The 13,755-nt window shown below is 46.4% G+C and overlaps 1 protein-coding gene across 1 annotated transcript in view; it reads right to left on the minus strand.

The window, feature by feature from the left end:
- LOC142575225 (ubiquitin carboxyl-terminal hydrolase 48-like) overlaps positions 1 to 13,755 on the minus strand; it is a 100,814-nt gene that overhangs the window by 36,234 nt on the left and 50,825 nt on the right. The window contains exons 20-21 of the mRNA XM_075684380.1: positions 12,836 to 12,960; positions 5,952 to 6,121 (exon numbers count right to left, since the gene is read on the minus strand). Coding sequence (XP_075540495.1) covers positions 5,952 to 6,121; positions 12,836 to 12,960 — 295 coding nt within the window. The remainder of the gene's footprint in view (positions 1 to 5,951; positions 6,122 to 12,835; positions 12,961 to 13,755) is intronic.

The following is a 13,755-nucleotide window of genomic DNA, read 5'->3' on the forward strand; positions in this document are numbered from 1 at the left end:
TCTGCTCCACGGACCGACTCCCGCTCTGAATCCCCTGCGACTCTCTCATTGGAACACCTTACTCCTGCCCTCACTCTGCCATTGGAACAAACTTGCTCCGAAACGAGCAGAAAAACTTGCTCCAACTCCGCCATTGGAATTCAACATTAGTTTGCTATCGCAATCAATGCTTCGCCTTTTGGGCGAAACTGAGACCTTCTTTTTTGTTTGTTTGTTTGATTTTTACTCTGGATGTTTGCCATTCACTCTTTGCAATACAGTCGTTAGACATCGTGACGAAAGTTACGGAAGTGAGGCCTTTCGGATATTACGGACTTCGGATAAAACACGTTTTTTGATGGATTACCAGGGTGTCCAATGTAACGAGAGTCGACTGTATATCGCTCTGCACTCAGAACTTTGCTTCATATTTCGAATAAATATAAACACCATGTCCCGCATACCTTACCAAGGATACCGGGGGAAAACAACTAAATGCCTTGTATAACGCATAAATAATGTGAGAAAGCGACTCTTCAGTAACTGTTTTCAGAGCATATAAGTGAGCTAAACAGTGCACATTTTCAATACATGTCACCAAAGAGTTACCCTTTCTTTTTCTTTTTTTCAAAATACGAAAGCATTGCTGTTTTTCTCCTGCCAAGAAACAAGTAATAGTGAAGTTCTTATTTTGAAACAGCTTGAAAATGAAATCGTCAGTGAGAAGTGACACATGCCTTTAGAAAAAAATTTGTCAGTGTTTTATTGGTATTGAAAGGCTCTGCACGTTCGACCAAGGTCATTTTCAGGTGAATATCTATGATAAGTCGTGATTACACAGTGAAATTCAAGTTATACCTTTAAGAGGTTTGGTTAGATATAAGATACTGATATGCTATCTTAAGAGGTTATGAAAAGTTAAATACTTCGTTATATAGAGAATTGAAGTTCGTTATATCGAGGTTTAACTGTACAAGGTGGAGCCAACTCAAAATAAACCTGAAATAATGCAGTAACAGAGCTGTGGTAATGACACTTTAAAGGGACACTAAAGGTTACAAGAAACTCAAGTTAAAGTGGTAGAGCAATGTTCTAGAACGTCTAAGGCGTCAATATAATCGCGAACAGAGCTTTAGTAACCGAGAAATTGAGGTAAATACATGACACGATTTGAGACCCCCCAGCGACATTCCAGTACTAGCCCGGTGACGAAAGGACTCCTCATAATTTGTGTTACTAATACTCAACTACTCGTATTAAAAATATCATTTCATTCGATTATAAGACGGAAAAAAATGCTACTTGTCTACGTCTATTCGATTCTAAGAAAAAATAACATTTTGACGTTGCCCTTCAGTAATATGGGTGTTCGAAAGGTTTCGTTCTCGCTCGACTCTGCGCGCTCGACTCTGCGCCGCGCACGCTTTGGAGTTTCAGTAGTTTCGCTATCGCGTCGTGCCGTGAGGGTTCTGCTGGCTCGCGAAACTTTCATTTGGAACAAGCAGCGAGAATGCCACGTCCATGTGATGTCATGGGAAGCCCTCGTTGCTTTCCTGCTCCGGAGAGCCGGTGTCTCGAGGCCGCCGTCGTAGTACGCAACGACGCCGGCAGTGCGAGCCCTCAGCAGCAGGTCGCGCTCGTCGGTGCTCAAATCGCTGAAGTTGAGCCCACCATGGCGAGCCAATCTGTCGGTGTCAGGGTCCATTGCGACGAGCGTCGAAGTTAGCGTCATAGAATGAAGTACCAGCTTATGGGCGTCTTGCGCTGGAGTTTGAGGTATAGTAGCGGCGCCTGGTGGCGGTGCGGGAAACGACATCTGGGTCGTGCCAGCTTGGGTCGTATTGAGCCCTGGCTGTGGCGAAGCACGTTTCTAGGCCGAGTTTTGCGTCGATTCGCACATTTTTATGCCCTGTTGTGAGTGCGAAAAGGCTCGTCGCTTCTCATAGACCACGCCGACCACGCTGCGAGCTCGCCGCAGCCTATAGTTTAACGAAAACGGACTCTCCGTGTGCCATGGGACGTAATTCGTTTCTCCTTCCGCTAGCCACCATACTCCCGCTTTCGCTCTGCTGTCGGCTCTGTCTTGGCTGTGTTTCTGGCCGCGCGTTCGCGTTTTGCGCAGAAAAGCCGTAGCGCCGTCTGCGGACGCAACGTCACTATGAGACCATGATGTCAGTACTCCTCGATCGGAGGGCGGGCGATTTGAACTGCGCTAGAGGTACGCGGACGCTTCAGAACGCATTTTCTCTTAAAATAAGTCTCTCCTTGGCACGAAACAAGCGTTTCGAGGCTTCTGTGATGGTATTTCAACAGTCCACGTTGACTTAATAGTAACCTTTAGTGTCCCTTTAAGGAGGTGGGGGGTTTTGAATTCAGCATCGGCAAAACTTCAGAGGGGGCTCGGGCCCCGTAGCCCCACCGTAGTAGGCACTTATGGCGTCTCTGTTAGGAGATGCGCACTTGCAGGGGCGCCGCACAGCACAAGGAGTGGTGAACAAGACTTAGGTGTATACATTTCTCTTCGGTAGTACAGTTCCACAGGATATTCAAGAGGATTTTGCAACTTTTCGATGTAGACAATGATTCGATATATCCGAGTTTGATGCAGTAAAACCTAGTTGGCATGATCCCATTTTGTACGATTTCCTGGTAAGAACGTTCACGACTGAGAACACAAAAAATGACCTTATACAGCTACACCTCTTTTTCACCAGTTAATATGTTCCTGGAAAACACTATCTTCCGGCACCAACGTTCAGTATATCGCAAAACTGCGATCATACAATAGGTTTTCCAGTTGCTAGATCTCATATAAACAATAAAAGGCACGAGGCACATGCAATTGAGAACAGTAAGCGCCAGTCACGGCAGATTTTCCACACTACTCTCCTGCCCATGTCAAATGAAAAGTGGGCATGTCAAAATTTCCTGCCAAAATACTCTGTCTCGAGAGTCTGTTGACCCAGGCTGAATTACATAACCTTATGAAGCTGCAACAACAGCCTGCATGTCTTGGGCAACGTGGGCCCCACCAGTTCGGCGGCTGCGGCATCTTGTGCTGCAACATTTTACATTACTTAAATGTCAACTCCAGTTGAATCTCACCAAATTCTTTTGTGACTTTGGATCGTATGTTTTCCCGGTTCATGTTTTTTTTTTCTTTGGATTTCTTTCCCCAAGACATGAACAATGTTCTGCTGTATATCCAGGATCGAGTGTTTTTTGCTATAAGGACGTAAGTTTATGGCGAGTTGTGGGGATGCGCGACTCTCGCGCGTCCCCAGATATTTTGTTTTCCCCCATCTCCTGCAATCCCGCTTCGCCGCGTGGCCTGCGTGACGCCCGCGGCAGGCGATGTGGTTGAAGCGCAGCGCGAGAGATGGCGCGAGTGTTGCGCTGCTAACGCCGCCGACAGGCGTGGTTACTCGGGCGCGGAGAGTGAAGGCGCTTTCTCTTTGGGACGGGACAGCAAGCGGGACGGACGTGCCGTGCCGTGCCGCGCGTGCGCCGACCCATGCTTCTGCGAGACTGTCTCGCGTGGCCGCCTTCGCACGCGCCACCGTTAGCGTGACCGTACACGCGAACAACCAGGCGTTGGGATCCAGCATGGGGCGAACATATTCGCTCGCTATCAGGTCGAGGTAAGTCGGACTTCTAGATTTGTCGCGCGCCCATCGGCATGTTTTGTGGATAGCAACTCGGCTAGCAGGCATTGATCTATGAAAGGTGCAATAAATGCCCTTGTGACTGTTTGCACTACTGTGTTGTCGTTCCTTTGTCCCAAGAGTACGGAGGAGAACCCCACATCTGGCTGCCCAACGTGGGGCTCTTGGGACATCGGACAATAGATTTAACAGTTTGGCTTCGTTCGAAACCTTTGTTTGAACCGAAGCGTAGGGCTAGCGTGGATTTTGATCGCTAGCGTTGGCGGCGTGCTTTCTTGAGAGAGGCGACGGTGGCTGTAGTGTGTTTGAACATGTCAACATGCTAAGCCTTTTCGCAAGTGTTTTTTTAATGACATTCGTCAGTACGAGAGCCACGTGGTCTGCATCCTGGGAGAGCGAGGCTGAGCGCCTGCGGAGCAGTGGCAAGCCTGAAGCGAGTGAGTGCGGAAGCCTCGTGGGTGGTCCGAATTTCTTATGTAAATAGCTTCTTCTATCTCTTTGACTCTGATGAAGTCGCGGCTCTGGGAGCCGAGTGGCCGCGGGCCACGGGTGCCACTACGGGCTGACTGGTATTGCGGCCTGGCACCGGGCGCTCCGACACCGTCTGGGACGGTGGGCGCCGTCAACTCAGATGCTGTGTGCACCGAGCGGAGTAGGACCACCTCACAGAGCTGACGTCTCCTCGCGGCTGCCTGTTTTGCGCTCATTTTGGGTGTTGTTTTTGGATGCCGGTTGTTGTCAGGGTAGCGGCGCTTTAGGCCTAAGGCTTTACGGAGCTGCCTGTCGCACGTGGAGGGACACAACCTGGTAGACCTTGGCGTTGAGGTGTTGTACTTTGCTTCCCTCATTCTAGTTAGCCTCGCACGAATTGAAATTACTCGTTCGACTCAAGGAAGCGAGCGTCGTTCACGTGAACTTAGCATCTGAGTAGCTGCCCGATCTTTGCTAGCCGAGTTGAACATCGTACCACGTGGGCGATGCACATGCAGAATTCCTCTCCCTTGCACTACTTTAGTGTTTGCCGAGTGTGTCGAGTGTACGCAGCGTGATTGGAGTCACCCCTGGCTTGCTGTCACCTGCACATCGTGTGCGCTGCTGCTCCGGACTACGATCGAGCCACCCCGGGCGATGGTGATGCTGTGGCCAGTTTGGCGCAGCGACTTCGGCGGCCTCTTGTATCCAGCTCACAACCCTCTGCGGCGGACAAAAGAGCCGGCGGTCACCGACAGCTACGGCGGCTCTTGCCAGCAGGGCGCGTCGGCGCGAGCGACGCTTGCTCGTACCGAATTCTGCGTCGTCGTCTCCGGAGTCCTGGCCTGGGATCGTGCCGTCGAGTCCGCAAAGCTGCTGCTGTGACCGGCGGATGCCAGCGGTGTACCCAGGGACAATGTCGGCTCGCATGCTATGGACAGCGTGTGGACATTTCTTCGGCGCGGCCTCTGTTGCATGTGCTACCTTGTTCGCGAAGCACGCATTGATGTTAGACCGAGTGACATGTTTCGCCAGAATATGTAGTGATTTAAGGTTGGGGGGATGTGGGGATGCGCGACTCTCGCGCGTCCCCAGATATCTTGTTTTCCCCCATCTCCTGCAATCCCCCTTTGCCGCGTGGCCTGCGTGACGCCCGTGGCGGTCGATGTGGTTGAAGCGCAGCGCGAGAGATGGCGCGAGTGTTGCGCTGCTAACGCCGCCGACAGGCGGGGTTACTCGGGCGCAGAGAGAGAAGGCGCTTTCTCTTTGGGACGGGACAGCAAGCGGGACGGACGTGCCGTGCCGCGCGTGCGCCGACCCATGCTTCTGCGAGACTGTATCGCGTGGCCGCCTTCGAACGCGCCACCGTTGGCTTGACCGTACACGCGAACGACCAGGCATTGGGATCCAGCATGGGGCGAACATATTCGCTCGCTATCAGATCGCGGTAAGTCGGACTTCTAGATTTGTCGCGCGCCCATCGGCATGTTTTGTGGATAGCAACTCGGCTAGCAGGCATTGATTTATGAAAGGTGCAATAAATGCCCTTGTGACTGTTTGCACTACTGTGTTGTCGTTCCTTTGTCCCAAGAGTATGGAGGAGAACCCCACAGAGTATGCTAGTGGTTGTTGCTGGATACCTGTGTTTTTAGCCTAAGCAAGCACGCAATAAATGAGGAAAATAAAGGCATATAACTTCATTTTTATCTGTAATAAAATATACAGTCAGCACTTTTCTCACCACACCTGTCTTGTCAGTTTGTTTAGATATGTGTGTCAATGCCCACATATTATCTTTCTTTCCCCAACTCTCTATTTTTTTTGGTGTTGTCTGACCTGAGGAAGAGCTTCCATTGGCTGAGAAAGTGGCGTGCAACCAGACGGGCGGGGCTTTCGTTGAGATCAGGCCGGTTGCGCTCTTGCACAAGGTCGGCAAACTGCTGCCGCTCCTGGGCTGCCTGCTGCTTCTGTGCCACTTGAGCTGCACTGTCCTCCATCTGGTGGGCCTGCCACAAGATACAGCCACAATCACAGCTATGAGGCTGTTAACAATGTCACACAGCCTTTGCAGTTGCATTTGCTGCCATGTGTAAAGCTGCTATTGTCTTATGCCTGCTCCTGCTGCAGATATCCTGACATTGCAGTATGTAATACCTCGAGTTTTACTTGAGCACCTTTAAATTACGCACACAGCTTTAAAGGAGTACACAAACAAACAAAGCAAGTCTGTGTTTGAATTCACAAAATGCTACATACACAATCAAGCATTGAGTACCGCAATACCAACAACAATGTGCCAATACAGAACTTAATTCATTTTTTACGTAGTAGGGTGTTAGTTTCTAACACTGCTTAGCACAGAGCTATCGAAAGCACCACGAAATGTCAAAGGAAATGCATCACCCCACTTTGTATAACATTAGTGTACAGAATGTGGAAATGTGCATGTCAGAAAATGGTGAGACCAAGATAGCAAAGTTGTTCTACATTTTAAGATAATGCACTCAACATCAGGCGTACTGCCTCTTTTCCACAAAATGTATTATGAATAAGCTTGATAATAAAAAAAAAATCACAGTTTTGTCCAAAAGCCGGATCAACAATTGCGATAGCAAATTAGTAGACAGCTAGGAAGTAAGGATGGTAGCTTTATCAGCCGCATAAACTTGGAAACATTCGCTTGCTAAATGAATTAACAAGCATGGTGTCAACGTGCACAAGCAAATACGAACACATCACACTCAATGAGCATGGATGCTCGCTGTCCAAATGCTGGTGTGAGCAAGTGCGGCAGCAGTAACAAATGAAGTGACATTCATGTGGTTTATCGCTTCAATGCAAGAGCGGCAAAAACACAGTGCGCACAAAGTTGTGAGCTGTCTGCAGATCCCTTTCAAGATACGGCACGCATGACTGTGCAAAGAACCCACTTGTTGGCGGAGTCGAAGCCAACGCCTGGGGCTCTGTCCAGTGCTGCCTAGCCGCTTTTCTCACATATGGCGCGCGAGATTGAGCCACGATCGTCAGTTCCCCTTGCGCCCGGTCGTGAAACGCGGAGTTGCTGCCAAAGCACAACGCTGCCCCCCCCATCTGCCATGGCCTTTTGCGCAATGGAACACGGCACATTTGGTCTCCACTTTCTTCGTTCACGCGCACCATATTGAGCCACAATCATTGGCTTCCCTCACATGCTTTCACTTGCACATACAGCATACAACACATGGTGACGGTATTATTGCCCTTGGACTTTAAAACAGAACATTACAGTGACAGCAAAAGTGTGCTTGGAATATCCACATAATTGCAACAAAATATCCAGACCACAGTAAAAGCTTTCGGGTAATGCTTCAAGATTGGTAAAAGCTTTTCTATCAATTTACACACAAAAGAATGAAGTTGAATATTTTGTACCCATACTCCATCACTACATCACCTCTGATATTTATTAAAGGGGTTCTGAACCACTTTTCTAACTGACTATAGAATGACCTCACTATTAAAGGCCAACTGAAAGAAAATTTCACTTAGGCCAAAATGCCTATAAATGCTTAACATATACTATCAATGTAATTTTGGCAAAGCAACAGGGCTGGTAATTGTCCAATTTTTTTATTAGCAGCCTTAAAATCACACATAAGCATACGACGTGTGCAGCTAGCAGTAAGCAGTAGCAATGCGGATATGGCAAAAGTTTCAGAACTGCACACAGCTGCTCATCTCTCAGTTGCTGCTAGGCACCCAGGCATGTCACTAGCTCAACGTTTGCAAGTTGATGGGTGCCTCGGCATGCTTTCTCGTTGCGCACATAATATGAGCTGTTGCAAGAGTGCCGACGCATTGCCTGGCCATCAGGTGCTCGAACACGTACTTGAACATGAGCAATGGCTGTGCAATACACAACGCTGCACAGAGGAAGGCAAACACATCTTTCCTGTCCAAACTTCCAAAGTGCAAGCGTGCACCGTGCTGCAGCAGGCAAATACAGTCAAACCCGGCTATATCGAACTCGCAAAAAAACGCCCATCAGTTCGATATAGAGCATAATTCGATATAAGCCTGCTAAATAATTGGATGTCATAAAAGCACATACCATTTATAAAATCACTTTATTGAAGAAACTAGCTTAGTTTCGCATAAATTAGTCCTGCATTTTCTTCTGCTCGGGCAATTTCGCTGCCTGCGACGCACGTACTTCCCCACATTGTCTAAGGAGTCGGAGCAGCTGAGGCCGCAACCTTCCGCATTCGCGCAGAAGCACCGGACTAATGCGAGTGCACCAATCACTTCGGAGGATGTGGGCAAAGGACCGTAGTTGCTTTCCTCAACGTGCCTACTTTCATTTGTGCTCGGTACGATGTCGGCGATGTAGTCTTCGTTTCCGGGCTCTCCCGTGGTCACGACACCATCATCTGCACTGACAAAGTCGTCCGCCGTTGATTCGAATGTTCCGGAAATTTTGACAGCTCGCTCCAAACTTCGGCAACACCGGCAACGGCTTTGTCGCATTCATCAGAATTTACAGTCATCACTGAGCACGCGGAAACCGGCACGTATGAAGAACCCCTTGTACACGGCCGTGCGTACGCGTCGGGCGCCGCGGGCACCGGGTTGCGAGTCGGGTCACTTTAGCCCTAACCGTGCCGAGAGTGCTCCTCGGAATCTTGCACGCTGCGGGGCCATCCAACTTCTCATCGCGTTCGACGCGATTTATGATTTTGAGCTTCACGACGAAAGGCGAATCTGCTGCTTCATCACGGCAACACTGCGGGAGAAGTCCCACAAGGCGCAAACACGATAAACCAGAGAACCAGCCTGACAACTCGCACTTTCGCCATCTTGCACGAAGAGAGCTCAAGAGCCTCTGATTGGCTGTCTGAGCAAGCGCTGTAGGCGGGCCAGGATCATTTTTTTGCTGGGGAGTGTCGATAGATAGTGATCTAAAGAAAGGAAGGACGCTTGATTCTACAACCAGTGAGGGAACACGGCGAAGCGTCGTCAGGGGAGAGAGAGTGGGAAGTGAAAGATGAGAGAGAGAGAAAGAGGGAGGATGTGGCCTAATAGACTCCACTATGCGCGACAGGGGGAGTGTCGACGGCTCGCCTGAACAGCCCGAGGCAGCGCGGTCACGGTAGGGAGAGCGGTTGGATGGAGCCGCGCCGCCGGGTTTCCCCGCTACCGTGAGGGAAAGCCAACTTCTGGGGGCACTTTTCCGCCGGTTGACTGTTCGATATATCGGGAGTCACTGCAATATTTGTTCGATGTAAGCGTAATTTTTGCTATATATACTCATTGTAACTATACCGTGACCAGAAATTGTTCGATATACAGAATAATTCGATGTAAACGGGTTCGATATAGTCGGGTTCGACTGTACAACGCAGACCAGTCAATGCGCACAAAGCATGCAAACTGCACTTGGCAAAGCTACACAGGTTGCATTTCACGAGCAGGGTCTCTTCACATTTGACATAAAAAGCTCGTATCTGTCCAAAGAAAGTTATAAGATTTATATACTGGCATTACGACAAGGACTTCTCCCACTCTCATAGCCTTCCCTCCTTGAACCTGCCTTCCTTATAGAGTGGCGTCATGCAGAAAGCCTTAAACTGTTTTACACTACTGTTAAGTCTGAACGATGCTCATCTTTGGAATACATTAGGTTTGCTAAAGCGTCTAACACATGAAATTTTCATCCTCTATATACAGTTAGACCTTGATATAACGAACTTAAATATAATGAAATTCTCAATATAACAAAGTATTTAACTTTTCACCTCTTTTCCATAGAACAGCATGTATTTAGAACCTCAACATAAAGAAGTTTGTTTGTTTGCGATTTCAATATAAAGAAATGTCACTGCTGCAATAAAGAAATGCCAAGACAATAAATGGAAACTTCCGCAGCGGCAGATGGTGATATGACTGAATCACAAACAGCTGCTTGCAAACACACCTCTCAAATCATGCACCGTGTGACAAGTGCGACCGCCGAAGTGGAGCCGCATTGTGTTTCGCATAAAGTAGAAGTACAATAATCTCCTATCACGCCCCACGCACTGCGTGCTTTAGATGCGAGCGAAAGTGTGCGAGGGTAACACAAGAAAGATGGTGGCTTCACGAGTGCCGCCTTCCCACGCGAGCAATGGGAAAGAGGGGGAGGGGAGCAAGCTCGCGGTTTCTGGCCCGCCTTTGCTGTTAATTCGTGACTACCTAACAGACCGACCACAAACAGTCCAAGTGAATAGTTCCTTCTCTTCACCTAAAATTATTAATAGAGGCGTCCCTCAGGGATCAATACTTGGGCCACTGTTATTTTTATTGTTCATTAATGATTTGCCATAAATATTAACGCATGCCCACTGCCTTCTCTATGCCGATGACACCGCCATTTTCGTATCCATCAAAAATTCCGTCACACTACTAAACAAACTAAACAATGATCTCGCTAATGTTCATGCATGGTGCCTGAAAAACATGTTATATATCAATCCATCGAAGACACCATTTATGGTATTTCATTGGCCTCAAACATTATTCACAGATTCCTTAGTTGTATCACTTAACAATCACATAATTACAAGATCTGGGTCGACCAAATTTCTAGGCATTATCTTAGATGAGCACTTAAAATTCAACCCCCCCCCCCCCATGCCCAATCTCTTGTTCAAAAATTTTATTTTAGCATTCACGGCTTTATCAAACTGCGCTCCTTTGTTCAGCCAAGTATTCTCTTGTCTTTGTATTACGCGTATATTTACAGTTATGTTTCATATTGCCTGTCATCATGGGGTACGTAATACATACTTCACTCATCTCCACCAACTAGAAGCTTTACAAAAGCAAGCGGTACGATTGACGACATTTCAACCTTTTACATCTCACTCTTGCTCCCATTTTTCATTGCCTAAACCTTCTCCCCTTGCGCATGTTATTCAATCATAAGCTGTGGCTAATAATGTTCTGCCTCATAAATATGGAGCTAGGTATTGAAAGTTTTACCCATACTGACCTCACTAATAATAACACAAATTTTGCCACACGTCACAATTTGTTCCTTCATAAAATTTTAGCTAACTATGGGAAATTTACAGTCATGTTCACAGGCATATCATTGTGGAATTCGATCCCGTCCAATATCAAATCATGTGCATTTGAAGCCTTCAAGCGCAAAGCAAAGGCGCATTATATTAATTAATTACCAAACTCTTAGTATTTTTATTGTGCGATGTAAACATTATTAAATATATTTGTATTGTACTGTTCCTAATTTTCTTTATATATTTCTTTGATTTTCTTCTGTCCCTGTCAATACTTTACAGTATTGCTTGTTCCCCATGCTACCACCACCTAATTTCATATTAAAACGCTGCATTATATGCTGCTGAAAAACACAACCTTTGCGTGATGTAGCCTGCTACTGTTGCCACAATTGCACTAACCCTCATTTGTTTCCTGTTTAGGAGGTCACCCCGACTGTGCAATTATACTTCACCTGTTCTTGTTTTGTTTTTTCCTACTACTACTGATTGTACTGATGAAACCGTATCATTCGTCACTGCCTTTCAAATTTATGAAAATGAATTGCTTTCCGATTCAAATTTGCTTTTTTCGATTGCCTGTTAATTTGGAAATTCTGCGGCCCCTTTTCGTGTAAGAAAAATCGATCAGCGACTGTACTTATTTGCATAAAAGGTGGAATTTCGACACAGTGAAATTTCTATAAAACAAAGCAAACTACCAATTTTACCAACTTCGTTACATTGAGGTTTAGCTGTATAACACCTCTGTACGCCAGGAGTGACAAATTCAAATATAGTTTTTTTTCCCTTTATACATTGAAATGTGGAACCAGCTTCCCCCTAACATTCAAAAATTGCCACTTTATAATTTTGTTAAGGCAATCACCAGACGATACCTGTGATTTCTAGGACCATGTATTGTATACTATGTATATATGCATATATGTATGTATTGAGATTCTTTCTTTTTAACATATTCGTTGCACTTGTGCTTTGCACTTTTGATTTTTGCACTCCTTTTGCTGTGTGCGTGATGCCTTTGATTTTGTACCCCACTCCTGTGATAACCCTCTAAGAAATGCAGTACGTATATATAAAATAAATAAATACAGGCACATGACAATAAATGACAGGCACATATATGTTACATTTGTGTAACTCAAAATTACCAATTATAGTATTACTGAGAATGCTCTTGCAATCACGAAATTAGCCAATGTAGCAGCCGCTGGTGGGTCCAGCTGGTTGCCATGATGCTGCATGACGACATTGCAGAAGCTAGCGCAAGCGATTTTTTTTGTTCTTTGACACGAGGTTGTAAGCTCCCTGCTGCATTCAGTGCAATAATATTTGGCTCACATGTTCACAGGAGCCTCTTCCACAAATTGGCAACATTTTCTTACCAGTATGTTCAAAAATGTTTTAGGGCCCCATTAAGAGTGGTTCTGATTGCATTCCCCTAAAGTTGGCTGCTGCCAGGGATCACAATGGAAACTGCTTTCCATGATGGAAATGAGTGGAATGCGTTGCATGCTTGTAATAAATGTACCCTGCTTCCAACACTCAAATTCACTTTTCCGGATATTTGCCTTCGTATCAAATTCATTTCCCTAAGCACAGGCTAGTTTGACATACCAAACAATGTCAAGACAACTTTCAATGTTTCTATTGAGACACACTGTCTCTGAGTAGTACACAGACCAGACACTTCTGACAATCTTCTGCTGACTCTGGAAACTCGGGTGCCGAGGGGAAATGGCCCTTGAGCAGAGCCCACACATCCATGCCCACCAGACGCCGAATGTTCTTGTTGGGATTCAGGCCCCCTGCACAGAAAAAGTTGGAAGCTCTAAGGGCTCATGCTGGTTTCCATCAAAAGTTGGCACAAGGCAAAGTTAAGCAAACTTTTAAACAGCCTTCAGAGCAGTGGAAACCGTAGCAATAAAAGCAAATCGTTGCAATTGTGGCATGATGGCATGTGTGAACTTAACTGTGACTTCAAATACAGTACTTTTTTTCCCTACCCCAAGTGACTGAACATTAGAACTCATTGCCTGGTGATACCCACGAATTAACTATGTCTCAGTTTTTGAAGGCCATAGGCAATGTATAGATAGCATTCTTTTTTTCTTCATGTTTATATACATTTATCATTTTTGCATTCTGTTGTGTTCAACTACTGTGTTAGTGCACACAGCTGGTGAAGTATTGTACTTCCCCGTCACTTTCTATTACCCGCTCCTAATGTAGCCCCATGGGCTTCAGTATGTGCAAATAAATAAATAAAATAAATAAACAAATTTTAGTGTTAGCTATTTGTTGAGTCACTTTTACAACTGCCATTCAATTGATATAAAACAAAAAACTGGGAAAAGAAAACATTGTGGTGGATCCAACACACACCTTGTTGGAATCTACATGCCGAAAAGCTTTGTTTCAATGCATAAAGAGCGTTGATACCTGTGTTAGCTTCTGTATTATTGCGATGTCAATGTAAGGTCATACCAAAGGCGTTCGCCCAAACCACATTACCTATTCTATGCTACAAGCTGTCCAAACGCAGCTCCTTCACACCTGCTCAGGTGCACATATATGTGCTCTCGCACACCACCCATGCTAAA

This window comes from Dermacentor variabilis, chromosome 3 (genome assembly GCF_050947875.1).
Source record: "Dermacentor variabilis isolate Ectoservices chromosome 3, ASM5094787v1, whole genome shotgun sequence".
Classification (NCBI taxonomy): Eukaryota; Metazoa; Arthropoda; class Arachnida; order Ixodida; family Ixodidae; genus Dermacentor; species Dermacentor variabilis.